The sequence below is a fragment of the Scyliorhinus canicula genome, chromosome 16 (genome assembly GCF_902713615.1).
Source record: "Scyliorhinus canicula chromosome 16, sScyCan1.1, whole genome shotgun sequence".
Classification (NCBI taxonomy): Eukaryota; Metazoa; Chordata; class Chondrichthyes; order Carcharhiniformes; family Scyliorhinidae; genus Scyliorhinus; species Scyliorhinus canicula.
Genome location: NC_052161.1, coordinates 121151995 through 121171567, shown reverse-complemented (window position 1 = coordinate 121171567; position 19573 = coordinate 121151995). Strand labels below are relative to the sequence as shown.

The following is a 19573-nucleotide window of genomic DNA, read 5'->3' as shown; positions in this document are numbered from 1 at the left end:
AAAAATTGGCAATGGCAGAAGTAAGGAAAAAGACAAAGGCCTGGATTCTCCACTGCTCCCTGCTGGCAGCGGGGTCCCCAAAGCTGCGGAGAATCAAAAAATCAGGATCGATGCCAGGCGCCAATCCAAATGTAATGCTTCGAACCCCAGCTGGAGGCAGGATTGATGTGCCTCATTTTCCACACCTGCTTCTACAGCTGTGTTTATATCAAGTCTTCTAGTTCAGCGTTCTTCAAACTTTTTTTCCGGTGACCCATTTTTACCAACTGGCCAACCTTTGTGACCCACGCCGGCCGACCTTCACGACCCACGCCGGCCGACCTTGGCGACCCACGCTGGCCGACCTTCACGACCCACGCCGGCCGACCTTGGCGACCCACGCTGGCCGACCTTCACGACCCACGCCAGCCGACCTTCACGACCCACGCCGGCCGACTTTGGCGACCCACGCCGGCTGACCTTCACGACCCACGCCGGCCAACCTTGGCGACCCACGCCGGCCAACCTTCACGACCCACGCCGGCCGACCTGCGCAACCCACCATTTTCTCTCACCTTGTTTGCTGCTGACAAAAATGGAGGAAATGGTTTCGGGTCCCTTTGGCCCTCGTACACGCTCCTCCAATGGAACCTGTTGGATGAAGGTGAAGCCTTCTGGTGTCGGAAAGTATGGAGTCTCCATCTGTCCAAAGTTCTGAATTTTTTTCCTGTAAAATTTTATCAAATAAACCCACCCCACGAACTTGTAAAAAAAAATAAAATAAAATGAGTAAAATAAATGAAAAAAATAAATAAACCCCCCAAACTTGTAAAAAAAAATTAAAATGAATAAAATAAATGAAAAAAATGAATAAAATACCCCGAAGTTGTAAAAAAAATAAAATAAATGAAAAAAATAAAATTAAATGAATAAAATAAATGAATACATGAATAAAAACAACTACAGAACTTGTGAAACAAAAAGCTGCAATCATTAAAAAAAATAGCAGCCGCGCTGCGCATACGTGCCCGATTATTGGCACGCATGCGCAATGCGGCCAATTTTTTTTTTTACATGTTCACGGAATGCACATGCGCGCCGATCAATGCAGCTGAATTTTTTAAAAACATGTTTGCGGCCGCTTGCAGGCGGCGTTATGAAAAGCCGGCTGCTGCGTGGGGATTTGCACGATCGGGAGCGTCGCGGACAACGGCTCAATGACCCTCCCGACACCTGCCCACGACCCACCCACGGGTCGCGCCCCCGACTTTGACGAACACTGTTCTAGTTCTAGCCAGACCTGCCCTGTAATATTCTCCACACTTGTCCCTTTTCAAATTCCTCCTTATGAACCCCAACATGTCCTATGGGCTTTCCTCTCAACTTCCAACATGCTGAACAAATATGTCCCACTTTATTGCTATGATAACACTTAGGCCTTTGAGTCTCACCTCCATCTTCAGTATCTTCCTTCCTGATCTGAGAAGGGGATCTCAGAGCATTCCCAGCTAGCCATTCCTTACCTTGGCTACCTGCCTTCCCTTCGCTTTCCCACTTCCTTTCCTTTTCAAAATTATGGGGGTGATGCAACAAAGGTTTAAATTCATGGATCAGCTCAAAATCATCAGCCATTATTGCTGCTTGTCCAACTTGAGTCTTCTCCTTAAAGGCACCAATGGTTTGTCACTGTCACCATGTGAGTGTTCAGCATCACCGTGTCACTGTTATGGTGTGATTGTTCACCGTCAATGTGTCACTATCACCATGAGTGTTCGCCATTACTGTGTTACCATCACCATGTGAGTGTTCACCATCATGGTGTCACTGTTGAGTGTTCATCATCACTGTGACACCATGTGAGTGGTCACCATCACAGCATCACTGTGTGAGTGTTCGCCACCACTGTAACACCACATGAATGTTCACTATCACTATGTCATTGTGTGAGTGTTTACCATCACTGTAACGCTATTACCATGTGAGTGTACACAATCACTATGTCACCATGTGAACGTTCACCGTCACAGTGTCACCATGTGAATGTGCACCATCACTGTGTCACCAACACCATGTGTGTTCACAAACACTACACCTTCACCTTGTAAGTATTCACCATCACGGTGCCACCCTATGAATGCTCACCATCATTGTGCCACTTGCAGCCTGTGAGTGCTCACCATCACTGTACCACTCGCACCCTCTGAGTGCTCACCATCACTGTGCCACTCTCACCCTGTGAGTATTCACCATCACTGTGTCAGCCTGTGAGTGTTCACCGCCAATGTGTCATCCTGTGAATCTTCACCACCACTGTCTGATTGTTCATTGCCACTGTGTCACTGTCACCATGTGAGTGTTCACTATCATTGTGTTCACCATTATTGTGTCACAATGTGGGTGGTCACCATCATGGTGTCATTGTCACCCTGGGAGTGTTCACCATCACGGTGTCACCATATGAGTGTTCACCATCACTGTGTTACCATGAGTGTTCACTATCACTGTGTCACTATCACCATGTGTTCACCAACACTGTCTCCCCATCACCGTGTGAGTGTTTACCATCACTGTGTCACTATCACCATGTATGTTCACAATGATAGTGTCACCATGTGAGTTCACAATAACTGCCACCATCAGTCTTCACCATCACTGTGTCACTGCCTCTGTATTAGTGTTCACCACATCTGTGTTACAGTCATCATGAGTGTACACCATCTGTGTCACCATCACCCTGTGAGTGTTCACCATCATGATGTCACCACCACCGTATGAGTGTTCACCATCACTGTGCCACTGTGTGAGTATTCAAGTGTTCACCATCACTGTCATAATAATACTCTTTAGGGTCACAATGAGGCTAACATTGCAAAGAAGTCACTGTGAAAGGCCCCTAGTCGCCACATTCCGGTGCCTATTCGCGTACACTGAGGGAGAATTCAGAATATCCAAATTACCTAGTAGCATGTCTTTTGGGACTAGTGGGAGGAAACCAGAGCACCCGGACGAAACTCACGCACACACGGAGAGAATGTGCAGTCTCCGCACAGACAGTGACCCAAGCCGGGAATCGAACCTGCAACCCTGAGCTGTGAAGCCACAGTGATAACCACTGTGCTATTATGCTGCCCACTGTGTCACTGTCACCGCATCCCCGTCCAACTGGCTATAAAGTCAGACAGTTTGAACTGTTAGGTAATGGACTTTTAACAATTTTATTAATATATCTGCACATTCTCCTTGTGACTGCGTGGGTTTCCTCCGGGTGCTTCGGTTTCCTCCCACAAGTTCAGAAAGACATGCTGTTAGGTGAATTGGACGTTCTGAATTTTCCCCGTGTACCCGAACAGGCGCCGGAATGTGGCATCTAGGGGCTTTTCACAGAAACTTCATTGCAGTGTTAATGTAAGCCTAGGCTTGTGACACTAATAAATATTATTAAATTATTATTATTTTGGGGGGGTTTGCAGGAAGAAACTGTCAATCTGACATGAGCCTAATTCATGTCAATCGTGTAATTATTTTATTTCCATGCATTTTACTGTCTAGCAGTGAAGTCTCCATTAGTTTTTTTGCATATGAATCACCCAGTCAGTCCATTCTCCTGCTCTCTCCCTCTGAATCCTTTAATATTCTTTATTGTCAAGCAATGATCCCATTCCCAGTTAAAGGAATTTATGGACTTCTTGCTTGAACAAGGATTTGTGACAGAGAATCCCGCATTCTAACCGTCCCCTGTGCTTTGTTATTGCCGCTTCAATTCTTTCAATTTCTCTCTTCTCGTTATCGTCTCGCCCATCAGTGGAAATAATCTCTTGCTGTTTGCTCAATAATCCTCCCTCAGATCACCCTGACCAACCTTCTCAAGCTTCACTTTATGACTGACGCAGCTCTCCATCCCTGGCAGCATCCCAGTAAACCTCCACCTGCTCCTTGTCTTTACATCCTTCCACTCATGGAATTCCAAAGTGAGCAAAATCTTCAAGCTGGGCTCTAACTGAGGACATACAGATTGTGGGATGTAGCCACCTGGGGTGACCACTGCCCAACACAAAATGGAAGATTGCAAGGAATGCAGGGAAAATGGACATGTTGTAAAAAGCAAGCAGCTTGCAAAGCGCTTGTATATTCAGACGACTGCAGAAACCAGTTTTGGCTGTTGCCGAAACCAGACAGCACTATGAAAAGAAACAAGTTAACATATTAATGAGGCGATACTGGGCGATCCCCAGGCACAATAGAAACAAGTTAACATTAATCGATACATTCAATGGAAGGCTAGACTTTTCGGCGCCAGAGAAGCCCAAAACAATAAGTCCCAAGAATCGCCCCAGTGATCGAGGAATTGCCCTGCTATTGGGGAATTCAAATCAATCGATTGGGAAGAGACCCAATCGATTGCGAGAGTATAGAGCAGGGGTGGGCAAACTTTTCCGTGCAAGGGCCACATTCAGAAATTCACAATTCACAAAGGGCCGCATAGTATATTAAGTAAAATAATTACTTCACCCAGTTATGATTCTGGGCGCCTCATATAGAACATAGAACAGTACAGCACAGAACAGGCCCTTCGGCCCTCGACGTTGTGCCGAGCAATGATCACCCTACTCAAGTCAACGTATCCACCCTATACCAGTAAGTAACCCAACAGCCCCCCCCATTAACCTTAAAAAAAAAATAAAAAAAAAATAAAAAAATGTTTTAAAAAAAAAAAAATTCTTTTTTTTTTAATGACTTGGTGGGCCGCAGAAATACCTTTGGCGGGCCGCATGCGGCCCGCGGGCCGTAGTTTGCCCACCCCTGGTATAGAGGGTCCGCACAGGTGGGCGCAAGACCCTGAGAGGAGTATAAGACAGAGACCGCGACCCCAGCTCTCTCTCTCTCCAGCCCTCCCAGCAGAACACCGTTGCAGCAGAAGAACCTTGAGGAGGAGAGGTCTGGACAGCAGCCGCCAACAAGTAAGTCACAACGCACGCTACGAGAGTTGACACTCCTGACCCCCTGTAGTCCATAACTACTGGAAGCCTGCGGACCCAGGACAAAGCTAGAGGCCGTTGTTCCCTGATCCGGCAGTCCCCTTATCCAGATAAGTATTTGGCCTATCAGTGGTAGGATTAGCCTAGTCTTATAGTTTTATACGCATGATTAGTAGATTACTGTAATATAATAAACGTGTCTTGTTTGAACTTACTAATTGGTGTATGGATTTATTGCTTTGAACTTGACCTTGAAACTTGTGGCTGTATCTTAATAATACCTGGCGACTCCAAAGCTAAGGAACGAAATAGAGCCAAATTGAGTGTTAAGCACACTCACCCAGAACGAGCAACAGGGAGGATTCGTGGCTGTGTAAGTGGCAAGGGGGTTGCTGAATTGAGTGCCCGGGTGTTTGCTTCTTTTAGTTAACCAACTAAGCGAAACCAATCAAACTGAAGGATAAATTAAAGGCAGCCCCATAAAGGGATATTGCGTCAATGCAAACGGAATCTCAAAGGAAACTTAAAACATAAAAACAAAATGTGATTGAAGGGGGCCGGTAAAACATCCTAGTCCCCATGGTGCCCAACGGGCATGGTAGACTTCAACACCACAGGCTCCTTTTCCAGGACACCTGCATAGTGAGCATAGCCACAGAAGGGGAGCAGACAGTTGGGGCAGATAACCCCCTTGACTGCCCACTGCCTGTAACTATTAATGGCCAGCTTTGCCAGGCCCAGGACCATGACAACAAGGAATACCAGCTTTCTCCCCACCCCTTCCCCACCAAGTGCCTGAAGATCAGGAAAATGGGGCTGAAATGCAACAAAAAAAAAGGAACAGATTTTTCCTAAAATTAAAAAGGGGTGTGGGCGTTATGTATGAGAGCAACTCATATGGCACGGTGGCAGAGTTCTTAGCAGTGCTGTCTCACAGCGCCAGATATTAGTTTATAGGGCTAGGGCAAGGGGGTAGACCTGGGGCTGGTGCTCTTTCAGAGGGTCAGTGCAGACTTGATGGGCCAAATAGCCTCCTAAAGGCAGCATGGTGGCATGGTGGTTAGCACTGCAGCCTCGCAGCGCCAGGGACCCAGGTTCGATTCTGGCCTCGGGTGACTGTGGAGTTTGCATGTTCACCCAGTGTCTGCGTGGGTTTCCTCCGGGTGCTCCAGTTTCCGCCCACAGTCCAAAGATGTGCAGGTTAGATGGATTGGCCGTGCTAAATTGACCTTAGCATCCAAAGATGTGTAGGTTAGGTTACAGGGTTGCAGAGATGGGGCAGGGGATTGAGCCTAGGTACGGTACTCTTTCAGAGGGTCAGTGCAGACTCAATGGGTCAAATGGCCTCCTTCTGCACTGTAAGTTCTCTATGATTCTAACTGATGGAATTAGGCAACTGGATCATTTAGGTTTCGCTGTGCTGCAGCACATTGCTTTGTCTGAATAAGAGTAGGTCTCAGCTGGTCTATCTGCTCCTCGACCTCTCCATTTCTGAACATCAAAAGGACCTCAAATAAAATGCTGCACTGTTAGAACAAACAAGCTGATTTCCAATTGCTGAGCAGTATGAATATTCAATTCAGTTACAAACAGATCGGGAATGATGCAATGGGTGGGTCACTGCATAGAACAGAATTAATTAAGTGGTTGTGGATTCTTCCATTTTGCAGATTGCTGTGTTGTGACATGTTTGGTACATACTACTGAAAGGTCAAACTATTCCCATATTCCAAGCTTTTCTATAGCAGCTCCTTCCCACCACCTGCTGAAAACTGAATGCCTTTGCGATACAGATTTGTGTCTCAATCCTAATTCAAGTTTGACCCCTATTCCAGGTTAACACTTAATTTTTGAGTAATTGTGCTTGCTCTCCTAGCTCGCCTCCCACCATGCACCCTCTATAAACTTGCACATGGGGTTGGCCATTTAGGACCGAGATGAGGAGGAATCTTCAGTGACAGGATAGTGAATCTTTGGAATTCCCTACCTGTGAGGACTGTAGAGGTTCATTCATTGCATGAGTGTGTTCAAAGCAGAGGTCGATAAATTTCTATCTACCAATGACATCAAAGGATACAGGGACAGTGCGGGAAGATGCCGTTAAAATAGATGATCTGCCATGATCTAGTTGAATGGCAGAGCAGGCTCGAGGGGCTGAATGGCCTACACCTGCTCCTATGTTCATCAGGAACTGCCTCTGTATCTTACATTTTTTTATAAGGTACTTTGAGATGTTCCTTGTGATAGGATAGTCTGTAAATAGAAGCATTATTTATTTCATTATATATATATTAAGCTATCTCATGATAATTAGACATTATCAGCCCATGAAATTACATGAATTATAATACATCTGTTAACCATTCTCCACTGAAATAATCGGAATTGTTCAGGTGAATTGCAGTGGATTCAAAATATGTTTGTATGAATGCATCTTACCAGTATGTAATTTAATTCTAGGGTTTAAGTTGCAGTGCCAATGGCATTTTATGCTTTACCTGTCTTATTATGGTACCTCAGCGGTTAAAATTAAGTTCACTTAAAAGAAAATAGCACAAACTGTTCAAACACCAAAGGCCCAAGCAACACATCCCATGTCAGTGGGGATTGTTAATCTATAAACTACTTCAACAGAATTGGGCAGCATGGTGGAGCAGTGGGTAGCACTGCTGCCTCCGGCACTGTGGATCCCAGCCCCAGGTCACTGCCTGTGGGGAGTTTGCACATTCTCCCCGTGTCTGTGTGGGTTTCACCCCCACAACCCAAAGATGTGCAGGATAGGTCGATTGATCACGTTAAATTTCCCCTTAATTGGAAAAAAATAATTGGGCACTCTAAATTTATTTTAAAAAGGCAGTGTCCTGAGTAACCCAAGTTGCCGCCTCCTCTGATAGTTTGTTGGCATTGTCAGCTTGATGGGGCCTGGAGGAGTACATACCGGTTTTTCTTTATTCTCAAGTTGAACATCAAAGGAGTTAGAAAGTATATCTCAAGTATGCTTGTCTCAATTCAGATGTCATGACAGACAGCACCACAAATCATTGGCCACTGTGTTACTGAAGGAGAGGTTAAGGAATGTAAGATCCAGGGCCAGGAGGAGGCCATTCAGCCCTTCGAGCATGCTCCGCCATTCAATAAGATCATAGCTGTCCTCGCAGTTCCACTTTCCTGTCTACCCCATCGTAACCCTCGATTCCCTTGTCTATCAAAAATCTGTCTAATTCTACCTTGTTCCATTGCTCGATGACTTAGTTGCCATTCTCTTCAACTTCCTTCCTCCTCTCGCTGTCTTCACATCCTCTTCGTTGATCCTCCTGGTTGAAGTCTCCAGGACCCCTGGCTCTGCCTTCACCCCGCCCCAGGTCCCACCTCCCCGGGAGCTGACAGGAGAAGCGGACCAGGCTGTGGGTGGAGTTGGTGTTGGGTGAAATCTCCTCTCTCTCTATGGGTGGAGCTGCCTTCCTCCCTCTCTGCCTCTCTGATGTCTGCAGCCAGCGGGAGGAATAAGGACGGCCTCTCCCCCGGAGTTCAAGCCTCCTCCTCCGGCAAAGGGAAGCCCATCAGCATCCCAGGTGGGGAAGTGGAACGGCGGATAAGGCGGAGAGGAGCGGATTGGGAGGATTCTGCCTCGGGCTCGCTGTGTGCCGGCTCCAGGTAAACTCAGCAGTTCAGTGTGAGGGTGGTCAGCAGCTGACTGTCCAAGGAGCCCATCCCCGGTCCCTATGGTCAGGACAGAGCAACTTTAACCAAAATAAGACAGGGAATGCTGGAAGTCAGCCCAGACCCCTGGTCCCTGGGCTGAGAAATTTGGATTTTAAAAATTTCTATTCAGAAGTCCAGTTGTATTTTGTTGATGTTTCCAAATCCACACTCCCGAATTCTAAGGGCCAATCGATTAAACTCGACACCATTGACTGGGGCGGGGGCCATTGAAATGTGACCACAGATCGAAATTAGTGCTGGATAAATGTGGGGAGGGGGGGGGGGGGACCAATTGAGGAGCGGGGTATCCCGGGTGCAGGGCGAGCATGGTTGTGAAATGGGAGCACAGCCCAGGAACAGGTACCCCCCCACCCCCCCCCCCCCCCCCCCCCCCCCCCAGCCTGGGGGTGCGGAGCCTGTGATGGGGACAAGCCAGCGAGCATCCCCCACCCCCTCCTCTCCCAGATACTGTACCGGCACAGATTTCGTTCATTAACGGAATAAAGCGACCTGGAGCTGGGGCCCGCTGCAAAACATACCCGGCAACAAGTCAGAGAGAGCAGGTAACAGGTCAGACCCCTGAGCCAATCAAATAGAATTGAAAACATCGAAATCTGCAAATTTAAAAACTGGGGATCCCAGAAAGAATAAGGAAAATGAAAAGGGAGAAGTGTTGGAGGGACAGGATGTGTGGATATCTTTAGAAGGATCAGACTGTGCAATATTCACACAGAATGGTTTATCTTCCAGTTAATATAAAACACAACATAAAAGAACCGGGGAGGTGTCCTTTCAGACACATAACGACTAGTGCCTTGAGGATAATTCATCCCAATCTCGTCCCCGGGTCTGAGAGACAACAAAAACGGAATATTCATTTCCAGCTGAATTTAACCCACCGGCTGTGAATCGCCAATGTGAATCCACATTGGGAACCGGAGTGAGTGTCACTCCCCCGCAGAATCTCCCGCTTAATGCCAAGCAGAAACTGCAATGGGATTCATGCTTGGGAAATAAAAGGGCCGGAAGGTATTTAAAATGTTCTCGGTTCTGTTTAAACAGACACAAAGGGAGACTCCGGCCTTCAATGAGATGAGGCTGATCTGAGAGAGATGGCTAGTGATGCTCCACGTCTCATTGTATCTTTGATTAACAAATCAATCTCAGATTTACAATTAAGAATTGATCTTGCATCTATTGCCTTTTCGAATTTCTACCCTCTGTGTCTCAGAGTGTTTCCCAATGTCACTCCTGAAAGGTTTGATGCTAATTTGAGATATTCCCCCCTCCCCAGTCCTAGATTTAACAGGAGGAGTCGTTTTTCGAACGACCCTGTCTGTTCTCTTTATTATTTTGAAAACTTTGATCAAATCTCCCGTTAACCATCTAAATTTGAGTAAATACAACTGATCTGTGTCGCCTCTCCTCGAGGTCCAGGTATCATTTTGCTAAATCTACACTGCACGCCCTTTGTATCCTTCCTCTGATATGACCTTGGAATGCCCTGTCGTGTGGGCTCATCCAGGGGTTTGGCGGCAACATGCCTCCTGTTCCCTCCCACTCCTTTGAATATAATGGTCAACATTACGAGAGCTTTTTTTTAACCAAAATATTTGTATTCTCCTTTTAACATTTTATACATAAAACAAAACAATGGAAAACAACAAGAACAACCCCCCCCCCCCCACTTTAACAATCGACACCTCAATAACTCAAAAATATCCCCCCCCCCCCCCCCCCCCACTTCAGCCGCTGACGGTAACCAACACTTTAAAGTGAAGAATAAACAGACCCCCATCTCTTGTGGAAACCCTCCATCGTCCCCCTCAAGGTAAACTTAACCTTCTCCCAACACAGGAGCTCCAGCAGGTCCCCCAGTCACACTGAGGCACTGGGCAGATAGTCTGACCTCCATCCCAGGCCCCGCCTGCCAGCAATCAGCCAGGGCCAGGTTAAAACATCCACCCCCACCCCCGTCCGCAGCTCCGGCAAGTCCCACACCCCAAATCCAGCAGCAGGATCGCCCACGTGGGGCCAGGAGCACTTCCTGGTTATTTTCTGTACCTGTTGATGACATTATTTAGGGGCACCCCCCGCCTTCCCCAGGGAAAAGTGTATTTGAACCTCTGCTGATTCTAACTTTCCAACATTTGGAAGCTGTTCACAAAGTGGGTGGCACTGTGTGTGTGAGGGGCATGTGGAGTGAGTGTAGGCAGAGGGACAGAGGGAGGTGGAACACACAATGCAGACGGGGTGAGGAGTGGGGGTAAGTCAGGATTTCTGAATCAGGCTGATGGGGACCCCTCCTGTCCCTGTCAGAGACCCCAATCATTGTTGGAAGTTTAATTGAAGTGAGGTGAATGGTTTGTTAAATCTCCCTTTCTATCAGTGTCACAGTCTGGAGGGTGGCCGAGTGCAGATTCTGTGCTGCCAGGGATCCCCCTCCTTGTGCCCGGGGAAGAGGGTCGGGAGCTCGATGTAAAGGGCAGGGTATTGTTGATGTTGTTGACTGTGTTTATAGGTGTCCTGAGGCTGGAGCCAGCCGCACCGTCCGCCGCATCGGGGCCGCCTGCCTCCTGTCCTTGGCTGCCCTGCTGGGGTCCATCTCCCTCGACCTGAGTGGAAGTCTGAGAGCCTGGAGGGAGGCGGAAAGTGCTCTGGAGGCCCTGAGCTCCTGCAGGAACATCCTCCTCCTCCACCTCATCAACCAGCTCCAGGAGGAACGCGACCACGTCTGGCGGCATCAGCAGGACCCCTGGCCGGGCGTCAGCCACCTCTCCCCCACTGCCAGGGGCAGGGGCAGGGTCCGTGCCATCTGCAGCCAGCTGGAGCGGGGCCAGGACCAATGTCTGGAGGGAGGACTCACTTGTCAGCGGCTCCTCAATGAAAGCACGGGGGGTCTGAGCGCAAAGGGACCGCTCCCTGAAGGCGAGGTGGGCACACTCATCTCATGGACCATCTCCAAGCTGCTGGACGCCCTGGGGGACCCGGAGAGGGACATGGCACTGGCCAAATCTAACCAGCACTGGGCAGATGTGATGTCACTCAGGCTGGTGCTGAGGGCCAAGGAGGCTATCTTCCTGATCCACCGGCCCCAGGTCAGGGCAACCCCCTCGGGACAGGGCGAGCAGCAGGGCAGCTGGCATCAGATCATCACCAGCCTGAACCACGCTCTCTTCATGTCGGACAACATGCAGACCTGCTGCAGGAGCAACATCAACCTCTCGCTGCACTTCACCCACTATCAGGGCGTCTGCCTCTTCCAACCTTCCACCCACCTTGTTTCTCAGACTTCCGACAGGGGCCTGATTCTTGGCGACCTGCAGCAGGTGAGTGTTGTGCAGGGCTGTCTGCTGCACAGGAGCAAGGTGTCCATCAGGAGAGGGTGCAGAGATATCCTGTCTGCAGTCAGCTTCCGCATCACCTTACTGAGCACCGCCTGCCTCATTTACCCCATCGTGCTGGTCTCCTTCAAGCAGATGACACAATGGATCCAGGACTATGCTCGGAGCCTGAAGGAGCGCACTGAAGACCTGAAGCGGCAGAGGCGCCTGGCCGAGGACCTTCTGCACCAGATGTTACCCAAGTCGGTGGCCAAACAGCTCCGAAGGCGCGGACACGTGGAGGCGGAGAGCTACGAACAGGTGAGGCCGGTGAGTGGCTGGGGCGGCAGAAAGATCCAGGAACTCCCTTCCTGAAGTCAGGTTTCAGCTGGTAACTGGCAGGGTTTCCTGGGGGGGTCCCGCCTGGGGTAAGAAATCCTCTGGCTGTGAAATCTCCCCGGAGCAAAGTGACCAGCGCCGCAATGAATCCCCCCCCCCCCCCGGGGTCCTGGGGGGGGGGGGGGGGGCTGCAGCCTGCAGGACCCTCAGCGACCCCCTCCCCCGGGGTCCTGGGGGGGGGGGCAGCCTGCAGGACCCTCAGCCCCGCAATGACCCCCTCCCCCGGGGTCCTGGAGGGGGGGGGCAGCCTGCAGGACCCTCAGCCCCGCAGTGACCCCCTCCCCCGGGGTCCTGGAGGGGGGGGGGGCAGCCTGCAGGACCCTCAGCCCCGCAGTGACCCCCTCCCCCGGGGTCCTGGAGGGGGGGGGCAGCCTGCAGGACCCTCAGCCCCGCAATGACCCCCTCCCCCGGGGTCCTGGAGGGGGGGGGGCAGCCTGCAGGACCCTCAGCCCCGCAGTGACCCCCTCCCCCGGGGTCCTGGAGGGGGGGGCTGTCTGCAGGACCCTCAGCCCCGCAGTAACCCCCTCCCCCGAGGTTCTGTGGGGGGGGGCAGGACCCTCAGCCCCGCAGTGACCCCCTCCCCCGAGGTTCTTGGGGGGGCAGCCTGCAGGACCCTCAGCCCCGCAGTAACCCCCTCCCCCGGGGTTCTGTGGGGGGGCAGGACCCTCAGCCCCGCAGTAACCCCCTCCCCCGAGGTTTGGGGGGCAGCCTGCAGGACCCTCAGCCCCGCAGTAACCCCCTCCCCCGAGGTTCTGGGGGGGGGGGGGGGAGCAGGACCCTCACCTTCTGCGCTACAGACCGAGACAAGTTTGGCTCCAAACCTGTTTTTCTGGCCGCGGGGCGGAGCTGACCCCGATATTCCTGAATAATCCGAGCGGTTTGCCCTAATCAGTTTGCTCACATCCAGCCAGTGAGAAAGTTACTGAGGGCGACACTTGCAAATAAATTACCGAGAGGCGCAAGAATTAGAGGACAGTTATAATGGAAGACTTGAATTATCCTGATATAGACTGGGATGGTGACATTGTAAAGGGTAGCGAGGGGGGAAGGTGCTGGAGATTTTTCTGCATCAGTATATTTCCAGCCCAACCAGAAATGGCATTGCTGGGTCAGGTTCTGGTGAAGCAGGTGCCGATAGGGTCAGGGGGAGGTCAGTGACTTTGTTACCATAAAGTTTAGCAATATAAAAGGAAAATACTGCGGGTGCTGGAAATTTGAAATAAAAAACAGAAACTGCCTGAATAACAAACAGGTCTGACCGCACCTGCAGAGAGAGAGAGAAACAGAACTCGAAACATGAAATTTAGGTTGGCTATGAAAAAGAATATCAAAAGTACAAATAATGAATGGGGGAGATGGCGCTAATTTCAAATGGGTGATAACAGATCTGGCCCATTATGAGGAACCTGAATGAAACGCTACGTCTGGACTCAACCGGAGCGTTGTGTCCAGTTCTGGGTCTCAGGCCAGGACGTGAAGGCATTAAAGAGGACATTAAATGACACAGTATGTCTGCCATGTCCAGATCATTGTAAAATAATTCTGGAAATTGGCTAAACCAACAGGAGGACGATTGTACAGAATCTGAATGTAATCTAAGTATTTAATCTAATCTTATCTACATTACATCTGCATTTAATCTAATTTAATCCCTTGCATGAGACATTTTCAAGGATCTTGACATATGCTGGGGTTGTCTTTTTTCAGAATCGAGTCATATTTCCATTTCTGTGTCCCTGAAAAGCTTAATCGCTGCAGGTCGCGATCCCACTTCATTTAACTCCACCTTTGCTCTCTGGATAATGTTTGGACATAATCCTCAACCAAAACGCCGTCAGCTTTTTGCAACAAATTACGTCTAAACAGTTCTCAAAGTGTTTGTAAATTCTGTTTTTTTTTAATAAACCCTCCCAGAGTGTGCAGAATAAAAGATGATTCAGCGGGAGAAGAAAGGTCTCTCAGTTCAGCCGCACAGTTTGGGAGAATCCAGAAGCTGTTTCTAACTGCAGACCCAAACCTTTTCAGGCCAGTAAATCGCTGTCAGGTGTGGCCAAACAGACCCGCGTTTATTTGCATCTGAAAGGTGCTCGTGGGTTTCATTCTTGCTAAATAATTATAAATAATTAGTCAATTATCAATCACAGTGATAGAGGAAAAATGTCGAGGCTGGAGGGATAAATAAGCGGCCCCCTCCCTGGGTTGTGATCCAATAGCTCATTTGAACATGCGAGCAGCTATGAACAATTCCCAGTGTTTCGACCTCATTGTATCCCAGGTGGGTCACCCAGGATTTCAGGCACTTATTTTGACGGTTCTGTAACAACACAAAAGATGCTGCACTTCCAGCTCAGCTGGTGAAACATCTACATATCAGTGCACTGTAACCCTTCAAACCCCCAATCTCTAATAACCGTCTGTACATCGTGACCCTCAGATCCTAAGCACGAAGCAACATTGAAAGTAGAGTCGAAGGAAATCGATGCAGCCCCACCGGGTTCCACTGCAGCCTGGTATCCGTGCAGTGGGGAACCCTCTCTTTTCACTGGACTGAGTAAATTGCAATTCAGTGATGGAGAGATAAAGGTGAACTATATTCACATACACACATCTTTGAGAGTGCCAGGACCACTTGTTAAGGTAGTTTAAAATAGATAGTTGAATTAATAAATCGAGGCAGGGATACAAAAACAAGGATACTATGGTTGGAAGAACTTGTATAAATTACCTGTTAGGCCTCAGTTAAAGTATTGTGTGTAATTCTAAGCACTAGACTTCAGGAGGCTGTCAAGGCCTTTGGAGGGAGGGAGGAATACAGAGGTGATTTACTAGAATGATGGATGGGGGACCTCAGTTATCTGGAGAGGGTGGAACAGTTGGCAATGTTCTCCTCACAACAGAAGTTAAATGGGAGATTTAAAGGAGGTGTTTGAAATTATGAAGGGATTTGAGAGTGCCCAGGGAGAAACTATTCCCACTGGTGCGGGGGGGGGGGGGGGGGGGGGGGGGTCCGTAACCAGGGGACACTGATTTAAGAAAACGGGCAAAATAATTGGGAGGGCCGATGATGTTTAATGTGGCGAGTTGTGAAGATTTGGGTTGCGCTGTCTGAAAGGACGTTGTCAGCAGATTCTTCGTCTAAAATCCTCCCTGGATTAGGGAATATACGGTCACTGTGTCAAAATATTGAAAGATGGATACATCCGGTGGTGTACCTATATGTGGTATTCTGGTATTAAACCCGACACCTTTACACTTCTCACTGTGGAGATGTTCTGTTTAATTCATTAAATCACTGGCTAGGCCATCTCGTCCCAAATTGTCCTTGAAGGTGGCAGAGAGCTGCCTTCTTGAACCGCCGCAGTCCATATGGTGTGGGTACATCCACTGTGCTGTTAGAAAGGGAGTTCCAGGATTTTGACCCAGTAACAGTGAAGGAGGCGAAATATTTCCAAGTCAGTGACTTGGAGGGGAACACCCAGAATACCCAGGTACCTGCTGCCCTGGTCCTTCTAGATAGTGGTCATGGGTTTGGAAGGTGTTGTCTAAGGAGCATTGGTGAGTTCCTGCACTGCATCTTGTAGATGGTACATGCTGCGGCAGTGGTAGAGAGAGTGAATGTTTATGGATGGGGTGCCAATCAAGCAGGCAGCTTTGTCCTGGATGCTGTCGAGCCTCTTAAATGTTGTTGGAGCTGCACTCATCCAGACAAGTGGGAGGCATTCCATCACATTCCTGATTTAGATGGTGGACAGGCTTTGGGGAGTCAGGAGGTGAACAAACAAATATAGGTCGGAATGCTGAGGCTAAGGTTAAGAACATTGCTTGGCAGCATGTGTGTAGCATTTAACTGGGGTACAAGCACAATCTTCTTAATTTAGCATCTGTACAAATTTATATTTTGTTTTAAATTATTGGCAGGTGACAATTTATTTCTCAGACATTGTAGGATTCACCACCATCGCTGCCTCGTGTACACCTCTCCAGGTGGTGGAGATGTTGAATAATCTATACATGTGTTTTGACACCAGGATCGAATCATACGACGTATACAAGGTACAAAATCAACTAACCCCAGAATCATTGATACCAAGACCATTAAGACAATGGTCTGTGGTCAGACCATTGATAGTTTTGCTCTGTACAATATATCTAATGGGCATTCAAGAGGCATGATGACTATCTCCATTCACGGGGTTGACTATACCCTATCCTGACTTTGTGAAGATGCAGGACCTTAATCACAGAGTGAGTTGAAATTGGGTCTGGTCTGATTTCAGGGAAAAGACATTCCAGAGTTCTTCTTCCTGTCCCTCTCTATAAACTGCAGTTCTAAAACTCTGGTGTGCATATCTTGATCCATCACTCCCGTGGTTTCTGAACTACACTGACTCCCAATCCAACAATGCTGGATTTTAACATTCTCATTTTTGTGTTCAAATCCTTCCATGCCCGTGACCCTTCCTATCCCTGTGACCTGCAGTCCCACAGCCCTGTGCATCCAACTGCCTAGGTGCTGTGCTCTGGAATTTCTTCCCTCTATCTCTGCCATTAAGGAGATACTGTGACCAAAAGCTTCGTCAAAAAATAAATTGTAAGGAGGGCTTTAAAGGAGAAAGACAGAGTGTGAAAACTATTTCTGATAACATTCCTATGTAGTATGCTTCATAGGTGCTATATGAATTTAAATTCTTGTTAGATGAATCGTAAAATAATCAACAAGAGGTCATTTGAAATATTCTCAAGTTTTTTTAAGCAAAAAAAATTGTGGATTCAATTTCTTTCAACATAATATTCAGTCTCACCTTGCTGTTTCTCAGTAAATGTCCCCATATTTCCCTCATTTCTGTCTGATAGGATACCGGACAAGACCCCAATTTTTGTTCAGATACTGGATGAGAAACCCCAAACATGTTTCAATTTGTAAAACTGTGAGGAAAGGATACTTCACCCCAGGAGTGATGACTCTGACCAATAGGTATCTTTCATGTTCAAACAAACTTTATTTAAACATCGAATTAACCACATTAACATCAAGTAAATATCTTACAATTAAACAGTTCTTAACTAAAAGGAAAAACATTAATTTACTATCTACACCTGCCACTATTCCAATTAAGCAATCCAATACAGTTCAAATGCCACTTCTAAATAAAGTTAACAAAACAGGTTGTGTGCTGATTTGTGCAGACCTTTGGAAAGAGAGACCCTTTTCAGGAACAGCCTGTAAATCCTTCTGTCTTGTCAGAATCTTCTGCTCAACCTAACAGCATCTGCTGCAACTAGAAACTACAGACAGACCTGACTCCTCCCATTAATTACACTAAGATGTCCCATCACCTGCTTAGCTAAGACTAAATACAATCCCTCATAAATGATCTATTCGCCAGGGAATTCTCAGCAATCAAAACAATATCCCATCAGTCATCCCTCTGTAAACAAGTAAATGATTAAAACCAATCATTCCCTCACCTTTTATGACTCCTTAATGACAGCTTTGGTAGACACACTGCCTATATGTATTTTTTTATTTAGTTTTTAAATTTAGAGTACCCAATTCATTTTTTCCAACTATGGGGCAATTTAGCGTGTTCAATCCACCTACCTTGCACATCTTTGGGTTCTGGGGCGAAACCCACGCAAACACAGGGAGAATGTGCAAACTCCACACGGACAGCGACCCAGAGCCAGGATCAAACCTGGGACCTCAGCACCGTGAGGCCACTGGGCTAACCCACTGCGCCACCGTGCTGCCCGCCTATATGTATTTTATACCAGGGTTTTTTAAGAACATTACTGCCACAAATATGAAATATATATCAATTTCTACATTCATCACATGTCTAATGAAGAACTTGTATAATGTCAGAGATTGGTGTTGTGTATTCTTAATTACAATCACCCCACCCTTAGTGGCCATGCCTTCAGTTGCCTAGGCTCCAAGCTCTTGAATTGTCTTCCTACACGTCGCTGCCTCTCTACTTTGCCTTCCTCCTTTAATGTGGAGATGCCGGCGTTGGACTGGGGTGAGCACAGTAAGAAGTCTTACAACACCAGGTTAAAGTCCAACAGGTTTGTTTCAAACACGTGAATTCACCTGAAGAAGGAGCCGTGCTCCGAAAGCTCGTGTTTGAAACAAACCTGTTGGACTTTAACCTGGTGTTGTAAGACTTCTTACTGCGCTTCCTCCTTTAAGACACTCTTTAAAAAACATATTTTGAAAATGTACTCATTCATGGGCACTTTTGGCCCGACCACAAATTATTGCTCATCCGTAGCAGCGCTTGAGAAGATGGTGGTGAGTTGCCTTCTTGCATTTTATAGTCTGTGTGGCGTTGAAACACCCATAGTGCTGATATGATCAATGATAATAATCTATGATCCTGTTTTTGGTCATCTAACCCAGTGTCTTTCAAACGGTTTTCCCGGAACCCACTTTACTGGTCGACCTTCGCAACCCACGGCAGCCGACCTTCGCAACCCACGCTAGCCGACCTGCGTGACCCACCCAGGCTGACCTATGTGACCCATCCCGGCGGACCTGCTTAACCCATCCCGGCCGACCTGCGTGACCTATCCCTGCGGACCTGCGTGACCCACCCCAGCCGACCTATGTGACCCACCCTGGCCGACCTGCGTGACCCATCCCGTCGGACCTGCGTGACCCATCCCGGCTAACCTGCGTGACCCACCCCGGCCGACCTTCATGACCCACCCCGGCCAACCTGTATGACCCACCCCGGCCGACCTTCATGACCCAACCCAGCCGACCTTCGCAAACCACACTGGCTGACCTTCGTGACACACCATTATTGCTTACCATTAATGCGACAGGTGAGCCTGCTTGTTCCTCATGACCTCACTTGCTTCGTCATTCAATGTTACATTTCTGCTAAGGACGTCAGCTGATAATTTAAGTTCTCGCTGCACTCTTTGAAAAAATCAAGTGGTTTGTCCTCAAACCCGTCATGCTAGCTGGCTTGCAATGCAGAACAATGCCAGCAGTGCGGTTTCAATTCCTGCACCGGCCTCCCCAAACAGGCACCGGAATGTGGCGACTAGGAGCTTTTCACAGTAACTTAATTGAAGCCTACTTATTATTATGATCAAAAGTCTTTGAAGTTTTAAAAGTTTTAAACTTTCATTTGCCAGTCCTTCCCTGCACGTAATACACATGGGCATTGCATCCTGATTTGT

General features: G+C 48.2%; 1 protein-coding gene across 1 annotated transcript in view; it reads left to right on the top strand.

Moving 5' to 3' along the window:
• The first annotated feature begins 11271 nt into the window (after window positions 1-11271).
• Window positions 11272-19573, top strand: part of LOC119979711 (receptor-type guanylate cyclase gcy-19-like) — a 30086-nt gene continuing 21784 nt past the window's right edge. Inside the window, exons 1-2 of the mRNA XM_038822271.1 lie at window positions 11272-12301; window positions 16298-16432. Of these exons, the coding sequence (XP_038678199.1) occupies window positions 11657-12301; window positions 16298-16432 (780 nt within the window). The 5' untranslated portion in view covers window positions 11272-11656. The remainder of the gene's footprint in view (window positions 12302-16297; window positions 16433-19573) is intronic.